The sequence below is a fragment of the Osmerus mordax genome, chromosome 20 (assembly GCF_038355195.1).
Source record: "Osmerus mordax isolate fOsmMor3 chromosome 20, fOsmMor3.pri, whole genome shotgun sequence".
NCBI classification, from domain to species: domain Eukaryota; kingdom Metazoa; phylum Chordata; class Actinopteri; order Osmeriformes; family Osmeridae; genus Osmerus; species Osmerus mordax.
This window is the reverse complement of record NC_090069.1, coordinates 951,768-968,838: the sequence shown is the minus strand read 5'-3', so window position 1 is coordinate 968,838 and position 17,071 is coordinate 951,768. Positions and strand designations below refer to the sequence as shown.

Genomic DNA, 17,071 nt, shown 5'->3' with positions numbered 1-17,071 from the left:
AGTGTGAATGACTTCGGTTTAAATGCCGTCCTCCTCTCGCCTGTAGATTCGTTAAGACTATACTTTCAGGGATCATTTCTATAGTTCTTGACTTGCGAAATGTGTTTCTAAAGTGTTTGGTCTCGCTATCCACGATGATGAGATGCGATATTCCCTTCTGAGCGCGAAGCGGGCTTAGAGTAATGATTCAGTTCATACGCTTTCTGCCATTGATGACCGTTCTTTGCTTCCTCGTGGAGCATTGAGGGAGGGAATATGATCAGAGTGGTAGTCCTTAAATTGTTAAATAATGTAATTGGTAGTGGTGATTGTTTTATTAATAAAATTATTGTAGTGAGGCGGTAATACAAATACAAATTGAGCACCGCTTGAATGTGATTGGTCCGTAGTAGACGCAGTCAGCATAATGTAAATAAAGAACGTTGACAGAACTACACAAGCTCATCAAGTTAACACCATCGAAACGTGCTGACGCTTAGGTTTCCATCAGCAATGTATTGTGGGTACTAGAAATCATTTAGAATAATACATATTTGATGTCCAGTACGCTTTTTTGGGTTAGTTTTATTTACACGGTTAGGTTTGTACAGTCAAGCTGTACCTGAATGCTTAGTTTAATGTTTTGTTTTGTCACCGTCAGTGTGAATGACTTCGGTTTAAATCCCTTCCTCCTCTCGCCTGAATATTTGTTAAGACTATACTTTCAGGGATCATTTCTATAGTTCTTAACTTGCGAAATGTGTTTCTAAAGTGTTTGGTCTCGCTATCCACGATGATGAGATGCGATATTCCCTTCTGAGCGCGAAGCGGGCTTTGAGTTATGATTCAGTTCATACGCTTTCTGCCATTGATGACCGTTCTTTGCTTCCTCGTGGAGCATTGAGGGAGGGAATATGATCAGAGTGGTAGTCCTTAAATTGTTAAATAATAATATTTTAAGTGGTGAGTATTATGTTAGAAAATATGTTGTTGTGAGGTGGTAATTCAAATACAAATTGAGCAATGCTTGAATGTGATTGGTCCGTAGTACACGCAGATCGAAATAATCAGCATAATGTTAATAAAGAACGTTGACAATACTACACAAGCTCATCAAGTTAACGTGACTGAACTCTCATGTTCCTACCATCAAAACGTGCTGACGCTTAGGTTTCCATCAGCAATGTATTGTGGGTACTAGAAATCATTTAGAATAATACATATTTGATGTCCAGTACGCTGTATTGGGTTAGTTTTATTCACACGGTTAGGATTGTACAGTCAAGCTGTACTTGAATGCTTAGTTTAATATTTTGGTTTGTCACCGTCAGTGTGAATGACTTCGGTTTAAATCCCGTCCTCCTCTCGCCTGTATATTTGTTAAGACTATACTTTCAGGGATCATTTCTATAGTTCTTGACTTGCGAAATGTGTTTCTAAAGTGTTTGGTCTCGCTATCCACGATGATGAGATGCGATATTCCCTTCTGAGCGCGAAGCGGGCTTAGAGTAATGATTCAGTTCATACGCTTTCTGCCATTGATGACCGTTCTTTGCTTCCTCGTGGAGCATTGAGGGAGGGAATATGATCAGAGTGGTTACACTGATGTTAATAAAAGATTGAAGTTAAAGTTTAGTGATATGATGTTCAGTTTAGTTTGTCAAAGGGCACGTACTGTGTTATTTTGTTAGTGAAGTGGATTGCCTATAGAGTTTGTTCTTTGAAACTATCTAGAGTTGCGGTTTTATGTACCGCAGGTATATATAAATATTTTGATATTAATACATTTTTAATACTTTTGTATGAAACAGCGGCCCATAGGTTGAGAATCGTTGGCCTAGACATTTGTGCACGTTTTAGGTTTTTGAGTGTCACAATCCGCCCTTTTTTCACTGAACATACTGTTCGTACATGGTGTGTGCATGTCCCAAACGGAACTATGCGTGACATCAGAAATATGTGCAATGACCTTTGAACTGTTGGGAGAGGAATATTGTAATTAGATTCTTAGATGATTGGAACTATTTTATCTTAATTATTCGTTTGAATCTTTATTGAAATATTTTGTGTTTTTAAACATTGTCTTCTGTAGGTTTTAAAACGTCGTATATGTAATGTGAACGTGTTAAATCCCTGTCTTGTGTACTTTGTGTTTTTACGTGGGATGACGTAGTACACAAACGACTTAATCAGGCTCGTGCCCACAAACACAGAGCTTGTTTTCTTCCTAATGTCCGTGTGTGCTCGGTAGTTCTTAGCTAAGCCTTCCACGAATGACACTGCTATATTTGGATATGTGCCTCTTTATCCAAGACGACATCGTTAATTTACGTTCACATGAAGAATATGTAATTGTTTTGTAACGTAGAAAAGCGAATGCTTGAACAAGCTAGTAAGAGTGAACAAGCTAGCCATCTATTGCTACCCCAAAATCTCAGTGTGTTTTTTTTTGTTTAGTTTTTTGTGGACGCGTTTCTTTTGTTAAGGCTCCATAGCTAGCTAGCGCTGACTTGCTCTTAAATTAGCGGAGCCATTGAGTTTAGTTTGTGCCAAGCCAGAAGAGGATGAACTGGCTTTTCTCCTCATCCAAGGGCTCCGGACCTTCCCCACCTATCAACAGCCTACAGCAACAGAGACAGCGACAGATCGAGAGCCTGAAAACTGCCCACTCCAGGTATCCATGTCAGTTAGCTAGCGCCGCTAACACACTCTTGAACGTCATGTTGCAAGCTAACTTGGTCCTTGACTGGTTGGTAAGCTATAGAGTCAGTTTAGATTGCATGCTAGCAAGCTATCAGTAACAAGGGAGCTATCAACGTAATTCGCTTGATGCTATGTTAGCTTTGTTGACGTTAGTGAGTCACTGTGTGGCCACTCACAGGAACACTGTCGAACAACGGGAGTAGATTCTCAGCTTAAAGTATTATCATTGTTTACTAGAAGGAGAACGGAGCGAATGCTGCCTGTGGCTAATATACAAACCTTTTAGCAAACTCCCGTTCGTCAGGATCTCATTTAGCAGTAGCTGTAGTGTTGTTGATGTTGAGATTGACATAGTATGACTGCTCTGTCCTTCCTCGCAATACGTTTTCCCTAATAGCTTCTACTAGGTGTACAGATGTCATTGTGTGGGCTTATCATGGTGACATTAGACAGACGTCTCACGGACAGTTGACTGTAGAAGAGTAAATGTGTGTTTTTCTGACTGCGTCTGTGTGCTTCCACAGCCTAACAGAGATCCAGAAGGATGTGGAATACAGAATACCTTTCACGGTCAACAACTCCACCATTAGTGTCAACATGTGAGTCCTTGCTTGCGTCTATCTGTCCTAAACACAGCCACCTGTTTACAGGATGGACTTACTCCCTGAGCGCTGGTTCCAGAAGCTGTTGACTCCTCTCTAAACATTAACAGCCTGGCTTGAGTGTTTATCTTGACCAACCGCTGCCCTGCCCCCCTGCAGACTGCTGCCCCCCCAGTTCCCCCAGGAGAAGCCCGTGGTGAGTGTATACCCCCCAGTGGGGCACCACCTTGTGGACAGCAACAATGGCACCTTAGTCTCCAGCCCCGCCATCGTCAACGTAAGTCTCCTCCACGCTGCCAGCGCTGTTCCTCTGATACCGTGTCTCTACGCACGCATACACACATCACACATACACACATCACACATACACACTCAGACACATGCACACACACAGCAAGCTGTATCACAGGCTGAACTTCATAGCCTCCATACCCTCACAGAGAAGCTATATTTACATTTAGTCATCTAGCAGACGCTCTTATCCAGAGCGACTTACAGTAAGTACAGAGACATTCCCCCGAGGCAAGTAGGGTGAAGTGCCTTGCCCAAGGACACAACGTCAGTTGGCATGACCGGGAATCGAACTGGCAACCTTCGGATTACTAGCCCGATTCCCTTACCGCTCAGCCACCTGATTCCCTATATTAGTTGTTTTGTGGTTGTTTTTTACTGCTGATGACGTGTGTGTGGGTGTGTGTGTAGTTTGGAATGCACTCTGACCTGGGGAAGGTGGTACAGAGTGTTCTGGATGAGTTCTGGAAGAGTCCACCTGTCCTGATGTCTGGCACCTCCGGCTTCCAGTAGTGAGTACCTGTCACATGACTACACACTCGTCATGTGACCTTACTTCATCACAAAGGGAAATTCACGAATCACGAGAAACACCATTAAATCCAAGCATGAGATCTGAGATTGGAGGAAGGGACCAGAGACACAGACATGCCAGCTTCAACGCTGCTATGAGTGTCTGGAGAATATAACTTACAATATCACCTTCATCCTCTCCTTCCTCTTCATCCTCTCCTCCTCTCCTTCTCCTCTCCTCCAACTCCTCTCCTCCTTCTCCTCTCCTCCTCGTCTCCTCCTCCTCTCCTCCTCCTCCCCTCCTCCTCTCCCGTCTACAGTAGCATGTACAAGCCGTCAGCCATGCCACCCTACCCCCCCCAGGGGTACCACTATGGCCCCCGCCCCCCTGGGGGTGCCCCCCCGTCCCACCCGGGCCTGGAGCCCCCCCACGGCCCTCCCAGAGCAGCGGCCCCCGCTTACGGCCTCATCACGGACCTGCCCCTCCCCGTCCCCACGGCCGAGCACCAGGTACACACACACACACACACACACTCTCTCTCTGTGATGTAAACACATGCTCAGGTCAAAGTATACTCCACAGGAGGTGTCTGATGTTCAAGACCATAACACCACCGCATCTCCACATCTCTCCTCGCTCTCGTTCTCTCTCTCTCTGCCTTTCTCTCTCTCCTCTCTCTGCCTCTCTCTCTCTCTCTCTCTGCCTCTTCTGCTCCTCTCTTGCCCCGTCTCCTGCAGGCTGGGATGAATGGCCACATGTACAGGATGCCTGAGATCCCAGAGTCATTTCCTGAGCTGGTGGAGATGAGGTACAGCCTGCCTCAGAATCACCACATGCTGCCGGGCTGACACTGGAGTCTGACCTGTCCTAACCATGTCCCTCTGTGTCCTGGTGTGCGTGTCCTGGTGTGTGTGTGTCCTGGTGTGTGTGTGTCAGTGTGCCCCAGCTGAAGGAGCTGAGTGAGCAGGAGGACTTGCTGCTGGAGCTGTTTGTCTCTCTGCCGCAGCTTAAACAGATCACCTCCGACAAGGAGCAGCTGGTCACCAGCATCGTAGACATGGCCAGTGAGTACCTCACTTCCTGTTTCTTTACCATCACTTCCTGCTTCCCTGATCATGTGATCCTGATCATGGATCCTGGTCTGCAGCGCTATACTAACAGCAGCGCTGTCCTCAGAGCCAGCTCAAGCCTCTTTCTGTTTCACTTTAGCTCAGGCTAGACTTATGTGCTCAATAATGTGTGCCGTGTTCTCTGGTTCCAGAGAAGAACCTGCACCTGGAGCCCCAGCTGGAGGGGAAGAGGCAGGAGATGCTCTTCAAGGTGAGGTGGACACGCCCACACAGGAACTAGTCAGGGTCACATGACAGTACAAACAGGAAGTAGACTCACTGATGTTGTTGTTGACAGTATGAACAGCTGACCCAGATGAAGTCAGCCTTCGAGACCAAGATGCAGAGGCAGCATGAGCTCAGTGAGGTGAGAGGCGCCATGCACACTTCCTGTTCCTCTTACTCATCCTGGTCCTGTAGTACCCCCCTCCAACCTCTCCCCCTCAGGCTACACCCCCCTCCAACCTCTTCCCCTCAGGCTACACCCCCCTCCAACCTCTCCCCCTCAGGCTACACCCCCCTCCAACCTCTTCCCCTCAGGCTACACCCCCCTCCAACCTCTTCCCCTCAGGCTACACCCCCCTCTAACCTGTCCCCCCTCCCCCCTCTGCAGGGCTGCAGTCTGAGCGCCCTGCAGGCCAGGCTGAAGGTGGCAGCTCACCAGGCAGAAGAGGAGTCGGAGGAAACGGCAGAGAACTTCCTGGAAGGGAGAACAGAGATAGACGACTTCCTGTCCAGCTTCATGGAGAAGAGAACGGTAGGAGGGAGGGAAAGAGAGAGAGGAAGGGAGAGGGAAGGAGGGAGAGAGGGAGGGAGGAAGAAAAGGACAGAGGGAGGGAGATAAGGAGGTAGGGGAGAGAGAATAAAGTTTGATGTGAACAAAATGTAACATTTCCTCATCCTCCTTTCTCTCCTCTTCCTCCCCCCCACTTCTCTTCTCCTTCTCTCTCTTCCTCCCCCCCCTCTCTTCTTCTTCTCTCTCTTCCTCCCCCACTTCTCTTCTCCTTCTCTCTCCCCTCCTCCTCAGCTCTGCCACAGCAGACGGGCCAAAGAAGAGAAGCTGCAGCAGTCCATCAACACACACGGACAGTTCCCTAGCAACCCCTAGGCCCCGCCTACCAGCCCTGCCCCTCACTAATGGTTTTATAAAGGTAAACAAAGATACAAAATATCTATATAAAGTTACTGTCTTAGGTTGATGGAATGTTTTTCTTTCAATGGTTAACACATTCAGTATTTCTAGAAGTATTCCTAAAATGTTGATATTGGTGATTTTTACCCCACCTCCTCTCCTTCCCTCCCTAACACCCTCTCTTCCTCCTCCCCCTCCTCCCCTCTCCCTCCTCCCCTCTCCCTCCTCCTCCTCCCCTCCCCCTCCTCCCCCCCCTCCCTCAGGTTTGGAGTGTGTGCCAGAGAGAAGAGTCTGAGGAGAGCTGCTTGTGTTCCTGCCTGACACACAAACATCAGCCGGTGTTCAGATGTGAAGTGTAACCAGACTCGGCCTGAACTCAATTCAGTATACAGTTTCCTATGATGATGATGATGATGATATGCTTGGATTTGTATTGACTTGAATTAGGAATAAGGAGAACTACTCTTTGCTGCCCAACACTCTACACACAAACGATGGATACTGTATTTAAATAATGTTGATAATAGGCTTTCTAATAATCAAAGACACACCTTGTATTATATGTTATTTAATTTGTTTAGGTGAATTAAAACCGTTTAGAATACGTCTGTGGATTTACCTTTTTTTGACCTGTCTTGAGAATTTTGTTTAGAGAAGAATTATAGTATAAACATGAAATTGTAAACAGTAACAGTTACGCAGGCAACACAATTATTGGTCACTAATATTAGTCATACCGGAGGTTTTGTATAATTTATAATAGACGGTTACGGTTCGAAACACTTGCTCATCTCCGGTCAGTCGCGTTGCTGCCTGTAACAACACAGCGTGTGCGCAGGCGCTGTTGGCGAGTAATCCTCGCGAGTAGGATCCGTGTGTCAGCCGCTGCCGCTGAACCGGAGAGGGTGCATGGAGGAACGTTCTTCTGTTTGTCAACGCGGATGTGTATGGAGAGAATCCATGGCGATCTACCTGCGAGCCCGCATCCAAGTCTTGACCTCTAGCCAACGCGCACAGGAGAACCAGAGATGTGCGTTTATATTTTGATGTTGCCAAATAGCCCGACGTTATTTTAGTCAAAGAATCTGATAGGTTGTCTTGTCGGCTTATTTCTCGTCGCGCACCATTTTGACCGGATATTTCTATGATGGAGCACATTCGGACACCGAAGGTGAGCGTGATCGAGCCTGGTTTTCTGTTTCCGTGTGTCTGTCATGTTGACCGCATCGTTTCTCACATCACCATGTTCCTTATCCCCGTCGCTGGTGTCAAGCCACAGTCTGCCACAGTCCTCCAGGGTCGCCCCGGTAACAATACAGCCACAGAGCCAGCGCGTGCCACACTAGCCATCATCTCCACATTCTGTGTATCCGTCACCTCAGTCCGAATCTGGGGAATTAACCGGTAAAAACGTGGGACGTACGCACCCATTCAGTTCTCTGTTTCTAAATCGTTACGCTGGCCACCTCTTCCTTAAATACGGTCGCGATAACCGGGGCTACGTGATGTGTCATTGTGTCCGTGTTCGGGGCCTGCAGCAGATGGCACGTTCCCGGTTTCCCCGTAGGCCCCGCTAAGGAGTAGTCGGGTCCACACAGTGTGCATGAAGGCCTTTCCTGGTTCAACAACAGGACCAAGCCCACAAGCAGTTCTTCAACGGGGATTTTACAAATGACCTTCAGTCTGCTCTCACCTCCCAATGTGAAACACTGATAGTTACTTAATTCCCATCATGAGTCATTATTTGAAACGTGACATGGTGTCTGAACTGCTTGGGGGGGGGGGGGGAACCATGGTGTTTTCCACGTTCAAGTCTCAGTCGCAGAGTTCTAGCCTACTCCCTGTCTTGTGTTCCGTGGATCGGGGTTCCACTCCCTGTCCTGTGTTCCGTCTCCCCTCCTCCCACGTTCTACCGTGTGTTCCCCAGGTGGAGAACGTGCGTCTGGTGGACCGCTCCGCCCCCAGGAAGGCGGGCGTGGGCACGCTGTATCTCTCCGCCACGCACACCATCTTCGTAGAGAACAACCCAGAGACACGCAGGGAGACCTGGGTAAGCAGGAAGTGAGAGCAGGCCGACTGGTCGAGCCACTTCCTCCTGGCTCGAGTTCCTGTGGTTCCTGAACCTACTTCTTGTTAGTGTCCGTGTGCGGGGAGATAAACACAGTCCTGTTTATCCTCTGAGTGTCACAGCTAGTCCGCCTCCCTCTTGATTGACAGCTGAGTGATGGATATCGGTAGGTTAAATGGGTGGGACTTCCTGTGTGCGTGTTGATTGATTGACAGGTGCTGCACAGCATGGTGGCTAGTGTGGAAAGACCGCCCACCACGCCGACAGGAAGTCAGCTGGTGATCCGGTGTAAGAACTTCCTGATCTATCATCTGCTGGTGCCTCAGGAGAGAGACTGCATGGACCTCCACGTCTCCCTCACACGCCTCTCACGGCCAGGTAGGACCAATCACACGTCTCGAATAACCAGGAAATACACTCCCACAGCCAATCACACGCTTCAAACAACCAAGAAGGACAAACAGCCAATAACGTGTGAGCGTGTGTGTGTGTTCTCCAGAGAAGTATGCCGATCTGTACTGCCTGTCGTTCAACCCCAGCTTGAACAAGCAGGAGAGGGAAGAGTCCTGGGACTTCCTGGACGTGATGGAAGACTACAGGCACATGGGCGTGCCTAACAACCTCTGGGTTACCACGGCAGCCAACAGCGAATACAGGGTGAGCGTTCTCAGGAATGCAGGAATGTTCACCTGTAGTGAGGTGGAGTGTGGCTCTGAGAGGGCTGTTGTAGGTGCATGAACAGAAGGGGGTTCTGGGAAGTCTTGTAGATGAGGGTTTGGTGTCTGGGGGTTCCCTGTCTAGATGGACATTTCAGAGAGCTGTCGATGCTGTCCTCTGTGAGGTGAATAATGTTCTTAACACAACTTTGCCCCTCTATCTGCTCCCACCACTCATCGTCTCCTTCCTTCTCCCCTCTCCTCTCTCTTCCTCCCTCTCCCCCCGTCCTCTTCCTCCTCCCTCCCCCCTCTCCTCCCTCTGCCTCCTCCCACCCCTCTGCTCACCACTCCCTCCCCCCTCTCCTCCCTCTGCCTCCTCCCACCCCTCTGCTCACCACTCCCTCCCCCCTCTCCTCCCTCTGCCTCCTCCCACCCCTCTGCTCACCACTCCCTCCCCCCTCTCCTCCCTCTGCCTCCTCCCACCCCTCTCCTCCCACTCCCTCCCCCCTTGCCTCCCTCTGCCTCCTCCCACCCCCCTGCTCAACCACTCTCTCCCCCCTCCCCTCTCCCTCCCCCCTCTCCTCCCTCTCCCTCCCCCCTCTCCTCCCTCCCTCTCCCCAGGTGTGTGACACCTACCCTGCTGAGCTCTTTGTGCCCAGGTCGGCCACGCCCTCCGTCATCGTGGGCAGCTCCAAGTTCCGCAGTCGTGGTCGTTTCCCCGCGCTGACCTACTTCCATCAGGACACGCTGGTGAGATCAGACACAGCTAGTCCTAGCCAAGCCCAGCTAATGGGGGTTCCTGCTATCCGATAGGCCACTTTTTGTCCCGTATTTCATAGAGACAAAGTTGGCAACTCTAGAGACGTGTTGACATCCTCCTAAAGCGACCCTATCAGCAGGTCATGGTTTGACCTTTCACCTCTGACCCCGTCCCCCCAGGCTGCTATCTGCCGCTGCAGCCAGCCACTATCTGGCTTTAGCGGCCGTTGCCAGGACGACGAGCAGATGCTGCAAGCTATCATGAAATCCAACCCAGGAAGTGATGTCATCTATGTGGTCGACACCAGACCAAAGGTCAGAGGTCAACACACACACCTCACATTTACCAACCATATACACACACACTCTCACAAATTCACAAATCATACACAGACCAATGCACACCAACCACATGCTTTTCAACCACACACACACACACACACACAGAGCCACATTGTGTATCCCTGACGTGTGTGTGTGTGTGTGTGTGTGAGCAGCTGAATGCAATGGCTAACCGTGCGGCAGGGAAAGGCTATGAGAACGAAGACCACTACACCAACATCAAGCTGCACTTCATCGGCATCGAGAACATCCACGTCATGAGAAACAGCCAGCAGAAGATCATCGATGGTAAACTGCTGTTTCACCTCTGGAGTTTCTTCAACTCAGCATGTTTGTTTTCTAATCTTATCTGTGGTGTGTATGCATGTGTGTGTGTGTCCATGTGTGTCTACATATATATATACACACATGTGTGTGTGCTCTCCAGTGGGTGAGCTGCGGACTCCTTCTATGGGAGACTTCCTGTGGGGTCTGGAGAGCTCTGGTTGGCTCAAACACATCAAGGCAGTGCTTGACGCTGGGGTCTTCATCGCAAAGGTGAGACACACACACTTGTTTCTATGGAGCGCTTACACATGTAGCATGCTCTTATGGTTCTTCCCATTGGCACTTATTTGCTTTTCACAATGTTTGCTTCATGTTTTGGCTACCTGCAATGTTTGGGGCTATCTCGTTGTTATGATCAGTGACCTATGCACTTTTGTAAAGCTCTCTCTTGGAAGTCGCTTTGGATAAAAGCGTCTGCTAAATGAATAAATGTAAATGTAATGTAGCAGTTTTTGCACAATCTGCTTCTATCTATTTGTGTGTGTGTGTCTGTTCTCTGTGTGTGTGTGTGTGTGTGTGTGTGTGTGTGTGTGTGTGTGTGTGTGTGTGTGTGTGTGTGTGTGTGTGTGTGTGTGTGTGTGTGTGTGTGTGTGTGTGTGTGTGTGTGTGTGTGTGTAGGCGGTAGCAGATGAGGGGGTGAGTGTGCTGGTTCACTGTTCTGACGGCTGGGACAGGACAGCCCAGGCCTGCTCTGTAGCGAGCATTCTGCTAGACCCCTACTACAGGACCATCAAGGGGCTCATGGTGAGAACACACACACACACACAGCTAATACACGCACACACACAGCTAATACACACACACACACAGCTAATACACACACACACAGCTAATACACACACACACAGCTAATACACACACACAGCTAATACACACACACACAGCTAATACACACACACAGCTAATACACACACACACAGCTAATACACACACACACAGCTAATACACACACACAGCTAATACACACACACACAGCTAATACACACACACACAGCTAATACACACACACACAGCTAATACACACACACACAGCTAATACACACACACAGCTAATACACGCACACACACACAGCTAATACACCCAAACACACAGCTAATACACCCAAACACACAGCTAATACACACACACACACAGCTAATACACACACACACACAGCTAATACACACACACACAGCTAATACACCCAAACACACAGCTAATACACACACACACAGCTAATACACACACACAGCTAATACACACACACACACACACAGCTAATACACACACACACACACACACAGCTAATACACACACAGTTGACATAAGTGTATGAGCTGGACTGACGCCGGCCCTCCTCTTCCCTGCAGGTGCTGATAGAGAGAGACTGGATTTCCTTCGGGCACAAGTTCTCCCACAGGTCAGTAGATGACATTTTGGGACAGGTCAAGTTCAGTTTGGGACGGTTAATTTAGCACTTCGGGACGGTACTATGAGGGAAGAAGTTAGTGGTGAGCAATAGAGTACAGTAGAGTTTAGTAGAGTCCTCAACAAGTACACATCAATGATGCAAACCTATTTTTTAAACAAAAATCACAAATATCTTTTCAACCTTTTAAATATTTTTTTTAACTTTTTAAAACCTTTTGAAACTTTTTGAAGAAAATCTTTTTCAAGCTTTCGAAACTCTTTTCAAAACCCTTTAGAAACTTTTTTTCCAAAAACCTTTTCTCAGTGAGGCCTGACCGCGCCGTTCTGATCTGGTCCTGACGAGCCTGTTACATAATGTGAAATTGCCCTTTTAGACTTATGTTGTTGACTGTAACTTCAATAGTTTCTACACTGTGAAGAGGAACTGTGAAAGATGTGTGTGTTAGTCAGGGGTGAGTGTGTGAGAGAGAGAATGTTCAATGAATCAAGCCACACGTGATGGACACGTGTGGTCATACTAAATAAGCGTGTTAGATCCAGGACATGGCTGAGTGTGTGTGACACGTGTGTGTGCTGTCACCTTTGTCCTTGCTGACATTTAATAAAAGATTCAGTATCAGTAAACATCAGGCACTCCACTTCTCTACACTCACACACACACACACCACAACAAGTAGTACCACAGCCGTAACAAGAAGAGCTACATTAAAATACTTTTCACTCCTCTTGACAATCCACCTACCGAAACCTCTAATAAATAATCTAAACCTGCAATAATAATTCCTAACCTATACGAGCTACTATACTTACCAGACAATATACTGTATATAATATAAATAAGAGTTAGCATTAATAAAGGAGAATAGCCTAATCTTAGAATAACAACTTTGACTTAGCAATGCCTCCCCATGTCCTCAGGTGAGAATACCTGATACCTGAGGATATCAAGTAAGGCTTGTCCCCTCCTCCTCAGGTACAGCCACCTGGAGGGGGACCTCAGGGAGGTGTCCCCTGTCATGGATCAGTTCCTGGAGTGTGTGTGGCAGTTGTCGGAGCAGTTCCCCTGCGCCTTCGAGTTCAACGAGCACTTCCTGATCCAGATCCACACACAGGTGTACTCCTGTCAGTACGGCTCCTTCCTGGGGAACAGCCAGAAGGAGAGGAGGGACTTGAGGTGTGTGTGTGTGGGGGGGGGGGGTTCATGTGTGTGTATGAGAGAGGTGAGGATGGGTCACAGGGGTGAGTATTCAGTACATTGACCTGATCGCCTCCTGTGTTCTTACACATATCTGTGTGTGTGTATCTGTGTGTGTGTGCAGACTTAGAGAGAGGAGCCACTCAGTGTGGATTCAGCTGTGGAGAGATCGTGCAGAGTACATGAACCCTCTTTACAGAGCCGACCACAGCCAGACCCAGGGAGTCCTGCGCCCCAACACCACCCCCTACTGCTTCAAGTGAGTCCCTGCGCCTCAACTCCACCCCCTACATTTACATTTAGTCATTTAGCAGACGCTCTTATCCAGAGCGACTTACAGTAAGTACAGGGACATTCCCCCGAGGCAAGTAGGGTGAAGTGCCTTGCCCAAGGACACAACGTCAGTTGGCATGACCGGGAATCGAACTGGCAACCTTCGGATTACTAGTCCGACTCCCTCACCGCTCAGCCACCTGACTCCCCCTACTGCTTGTTTTAAAGCAGGGGTGTCGAATCCTGGTCCTCAGGGGCTGTTGTCCTGTACGTTTTAGACGTTTCCCTGATCCAGCACACCTGATTCAAATGAATGACGGTTATCAGGCTTCTGCTGAGCTTGATCATGATCCATTCATTTGAATCAGGTGTGTTGGATCAGGGAAACATCTAAAACGTACAGGACAGCGGGCCCTGAGGACCAGGATTCGACACCCCTGTTGTAAGGGGTGTGGAGGGATGGAGACAGACATTGAAGGAGAAAAACTGACCGAATGTGTATTGTACTTCCTGTCCTGACAGGATGTGGAAAGGGATGTACAACCGGTCAGAGAAGGCAGCTCCGCCCCGCCAGTCTCCCAGCGAATGTCTGACGGCCATGAGGGAGGAGTCTCAGCAGCTGGAGCAGGAACTGGCCAATCACCAGGAGGTACCGCGAGGGACCGCCCACTCTGGCTCCAAACAAGGCATACAGACACGCCCCCCTCACAGAAACCCTCCAATGAGAACCCTTCTTTCTGAGACTGCTTAATGCTCAAATTGAGACGTCATAGAATTATACATAAAAATTTAAATAAATCATTACATTAGTACATTTAACTTTACTTCATAACTTGACTTGCTTTAATCATAAGAGGTGGAACCTTAGTCACAGAAAAACCCTCCACTGAATTGAGGTCTCAAAGAGAAGTGATCCATTGACATGTCAATACAACAATGTATTCAAATGTATTTAGAAACGGAATATATCAACATAATTTATCATGGCAGTGAAACAGTAGCTCTGGTAGTCCTTCTCCACAGTCTCAGAAAGGTAACCACAGTAACAGGTAATCCATCTCCACAGTCACAGAAAGGTAACCACAGTAACAGGTAGTCCTTCTCCACAGTCTCAGAAAGGTAACCACAGTAACAGGTAGTCCTTCTCCACAGTCACAGAAAGGTAACCACAGTAACATGATGCTGTGTTCACCACACGACTGGAACTTACAACTGACCGTTATTTTCCGTTCCTCTTCCCAGAGGATAGCAGCCCTGATGATGAGACACACACAGGAGGAGAGGGGCAGGAAGGAGGAGGAGAGGGGGAGGGAGGAGGAGGAGAGGGGGAGAAAGGAGGAGGAGAGGGGGAGGAAGGAGGAGGAGAGGAAGGAGGAGGAGAGGGGGAGGGAGGAGGAGGAGAGGAGTGAAACCCCTGAGGAAGACATTGGACGTTGTCTTCCTCCTCCCTCTGACCAGCCAATCACCACCCTCCCTCAGGACACCAGCCCCTCCCCCCTTGCACCTGACCACGCCCACCCAGGGTTGATCTTGCCCCTGGAGCAGGTCCGGATCCAAGGTCACAACCCCGACGACCTCTGGGCTTGTAGCGACCCGGAGTCGGGCGTGGCCAACCTTAGCTCCTCCTCCGGATGTGATTTCGCCAAGGACCCCCACTCTGATGAGGCTGCCCTGTACAGAGCTAGGACCCAGACTGCTTCCTCCACTGCCTGAGTGAAAGGCAGCTTAGGACCCAGCCTTCTACACCTCGTTGCCTGACTGGAAATGACAGTTGAACGACAATTGATGAAAGGACATGTCAAAATCCCAAGTAAGCCTCGTTACCTAGACAACAAGTCAGCTGTGAAGTGACAGTTTGGAGCCCCTGGGCTGTGTTTTAATTTCTTTAATATTTAAACTGAAGTGGACCAATAAGAATGGATCATTTTAGCGTAGTTTTATCGACCTGTCAGAGCACAGCCTTGTAGACCACCTCGATACACTGATCCTGGATCAGATTCACTCTTCTTGAATAGAGACCCGAACAACTGCAAATGAAAACCCAGAACTGTCCAGAGACCAGCCGCTGGGGACATCTCTAGACCCACAGGGCGACCTAACGCACCCGCGAGAGGACGGAGATGGACACTTCCTGTCACACAGGAAGTCAGCCCTCAGATGGTGGTGGATATCTGAGTGACTTTACTAGAACAAAACGTCCACTTCTCAGTTTGTTTACAGAGAACGGCATATACTTTATAAGTGCAATATTTTTACGTTTTCATGTCTTTAGGATGTTCCTTTTTAGTTTTCCAAGTACCGTGTGCTGTTGTATGATAGTATTATATTAGTATTTATCTCTGTAGATCAGTTGGGTGTGCTGGAGAAGCTGTAGGTTGAAGAGCTGTAGCTCAGAGTGGGGAGGTTCACTGCTCCTTATAGCAACAACATGGAGGAACATGATTAATGTAGTGAAGAGAACACACACACACAAACTCTCTTTCTCTCACTCTCTCCCCGATCTCTCTCTCTCCTCTCTCTTTCATACTACTAAGTGTCACCAAGTATTTTCTTCTCAATTCCTGGACTGTCTGAATTTTTGGAAAATGCTATTTTCTTTCTCCATTCCATGGAGGGATTCCTAAACTGATTAGACTAGATTATTGAGATTAAGATTCAGCGGACATCAACACGTCTATCCCTTTCACTGTTGTGTTTTCCATGTAGGTGTGTTTGAAATATTGTATGTATGCATTGTCGTAAATGATCCATTTAAATAAACTTCACTCAACGTTTTCAGGTAAAATATTTGCGAAAGTCAACTGCTCAACTAGTACTTGCTTTCTACCTTTACGAACCAACTGCTTTTGTCAGCAAGACACCGTTTATCCACTAGATGGCGGCAGATACTATAAAATGACGTTTTGCACACTGGAATTGACTCCCTGCCTGTAAAAAGTTAAATTAAACTATTATAATGATTTTTTTAGTGTTCTAAAATACTGCGCGACCTCTAATCTGGTTGATACATTTTTGAAGCAGTTTATTATCATTTTAAATACTGACCCTGACGTCACGTCTAAACAGGTGAACCGCGTGCGTAGCGGTTTAGAAACTGGTCTCGAGCGTGGACACTCAGGTAAGCTATCGCATTTCGACAAACCCACAGTTTTATCCGTTAATGTACACGAAAACATATTTGAGCATAAAGGAAGACGGTATCCAGTTCGAGGTTATCAACGTGTTGTCCGTCGTCAAATAAACCAGCGAACACGCTGAAACGGTTGGCCTCAGGTGAAGTAATTCAACGCTAGCTTCTAGTGTCACCATGTTTTACACCAAGATCACTTACTGTACCATAAGTGATTTGAAGAGTCGAATTGGTTCTTGTTCCTTTAGTACATGATCTACGGCATGTCAAAACAGCCTCGGGGTGTTTATATAGCAGGCCGACAGCGGGGTAGCAAGCCTTGGATTCAGCTTTCGCGATCAGCCAGTGTTATGTGGTTAACCTGACATCAGGTATGCAGCCCTAACACGCTGGACTCTTACTGTACGCTGACGTAAACTGTGTGTGCAAAAATAGAGGGTGCAGAGAGAAACTAAGATTGTGTATGCAGAGGTGACGGTCGTGTGTGTGCAGCAGTGTTGGCCAACATCGTCCTTGTAACATGATGACAAAGCAGCGGGGCTCTGCTGTCCCCTGGTTGGTCCAGGAGAGAGATGCAGGA

General features: G+C 48.0%; 2 protein-coding genes and 3 non-coding genes across 5 annotated transcripts; all 5 read left to right on the top strand.

Moving 5' to 3' along the window:
- Window positions 1-53: 53 nt before the first annotated feature.
- LOC136964661 (small nucleolar RNA U3) lies at window positions 54-269 on the top strand. The gene has a single exon (XR_010879117.1). It is a non-coding gene; the product is annotated as a small nucleolar RNA U3 (small nucleolar RNA).
- Window positions 270-691: 422 nt separating this feature from the next.
- LOC136964659 (small nucleolar RNA U3) lies at window positions 692-907 on the top strand. The gene has a single exon (XR_010879115.1). It is a non-coding gene; the product is annotated as a small nucleolar RNA U3 (small nucleolar RNA).
- Window positions 908-1,361: 454 nt separating this feature from the next.
- On the top strand, window positions 1,362-1,577 carry LOC136964660 (small nucleolar RNA U3). The gene has a single exon (XR_010879116.1). It is a non-coding gene; the product is annotated as a small nucleolar RNA U3 (small nucleolar RNA).
- Window positions 1,578-2,184: 607 nt separating this feature from the next.
- Window positions 2,185-6,934, top strand: vps37a (VPS37A subunit of ESCRT-I). The gene is made up of 12 exons (XM_067258286.1): window positions 2,185-2,653; window positions 3,207-3,281; window positions 3,444-3,561; window positions 3,987-4,087; window positions 4,409-4,598; window positions 4,827-4,897; window positions 5,026-5,153; window positions 5,351-5,409; window positions 5,497-5,565; window positions 5,812-5,955; window positions 6,226-6,349; window positions 6,594-6,934. The coding sequence occupies exons 1-11, from the start codon at window positions 2,544-2,546 to the stop codon at window positions 6,304-6,306; spliced, it is 1,146 nt and encodes a 381-aa protein (XP_067114387.1). The 5' UTR covers window positions 2,185-2,543; the 3' UTR covers window positions 6,307-6,349; window positions 6,594-6,934.
- Window positions 6,935-7,234: 300 nt separating this feature from the next.
- LOC136964166 (myotubularin-related protein 7-like) lies at window positions 7,235-16,121 on the top strand. The gene is made up of 15 exons (XM_067258153.1): window positions 7,235-7,501; window positions 8,258-8,380; window positions 8,614-8,776; window positions 8,898-9,055; window positions 9,676-9,804; window positions 9,994-10,128; window positions 10,311-10,443; window positions 10,583-10,692; window positions 11,101-11,226; window positions 11,833-11,882; window positions 12,867-13,067; window positions 13,213-13,347; window positions 13,884-14,010; window positions 14,604-14,647; window positions 14,726-16,121. Exons 1-15 carry the CDS (start codon window positions 7,475-7,477, stop codon window positions 15,072-15,074), a joined length of 2,010 nt encoding a protein of 669 aa, XP_067114254.1. The 5' UTR covers window positions 7,235-7,474; the 3' UTR covers window positions 15,075-16,121.
- Window positions 16,122-17,071: the final 950 nt, after the last annotated feature.

Coding starts and splice junctions, on each gene's coding strand:
- vps37a (XM_067258286.1), top strand. CDS start 2,544: ATGAACTGGCTTTTCTCCTCATCCAAGGGCTCCGGACCTTCCCCACCT. Junction 4,599..4,826: donor TCCCCACGGCCGAGCACCAG/GTACACACACAC, acceptor CGTCTCCTGCAG/GCTGGGATGAATGGCCACAT. Junction 5,154..5,350: donor CAGCATCGTAGACATGGCCA/GTGAGTACCTCA, acceptor CTCTGGTTCCAG/AGAAGAACCTGCACCTGGAG.
- LOC136964166 (XM_067258153.1), top strand. CDS start 7,475: ATGATGGAGCACATTCGGACACCGAAG. Junction 13,068..13,212: donor AAGGAGAGGAGGGACTTGAG/GTGTGTGTGTGT, acceptor GTGTGTGTGCAG/ACTTAGAGAGAGGAGCCACT. Junction 14,011..14,603: donor AACTGGCCAATCACCAGGAG/GTACCGCGAGGG, acceptor TCCTCTTCCCAG/AGGATAGCAGCCCTGATGAT.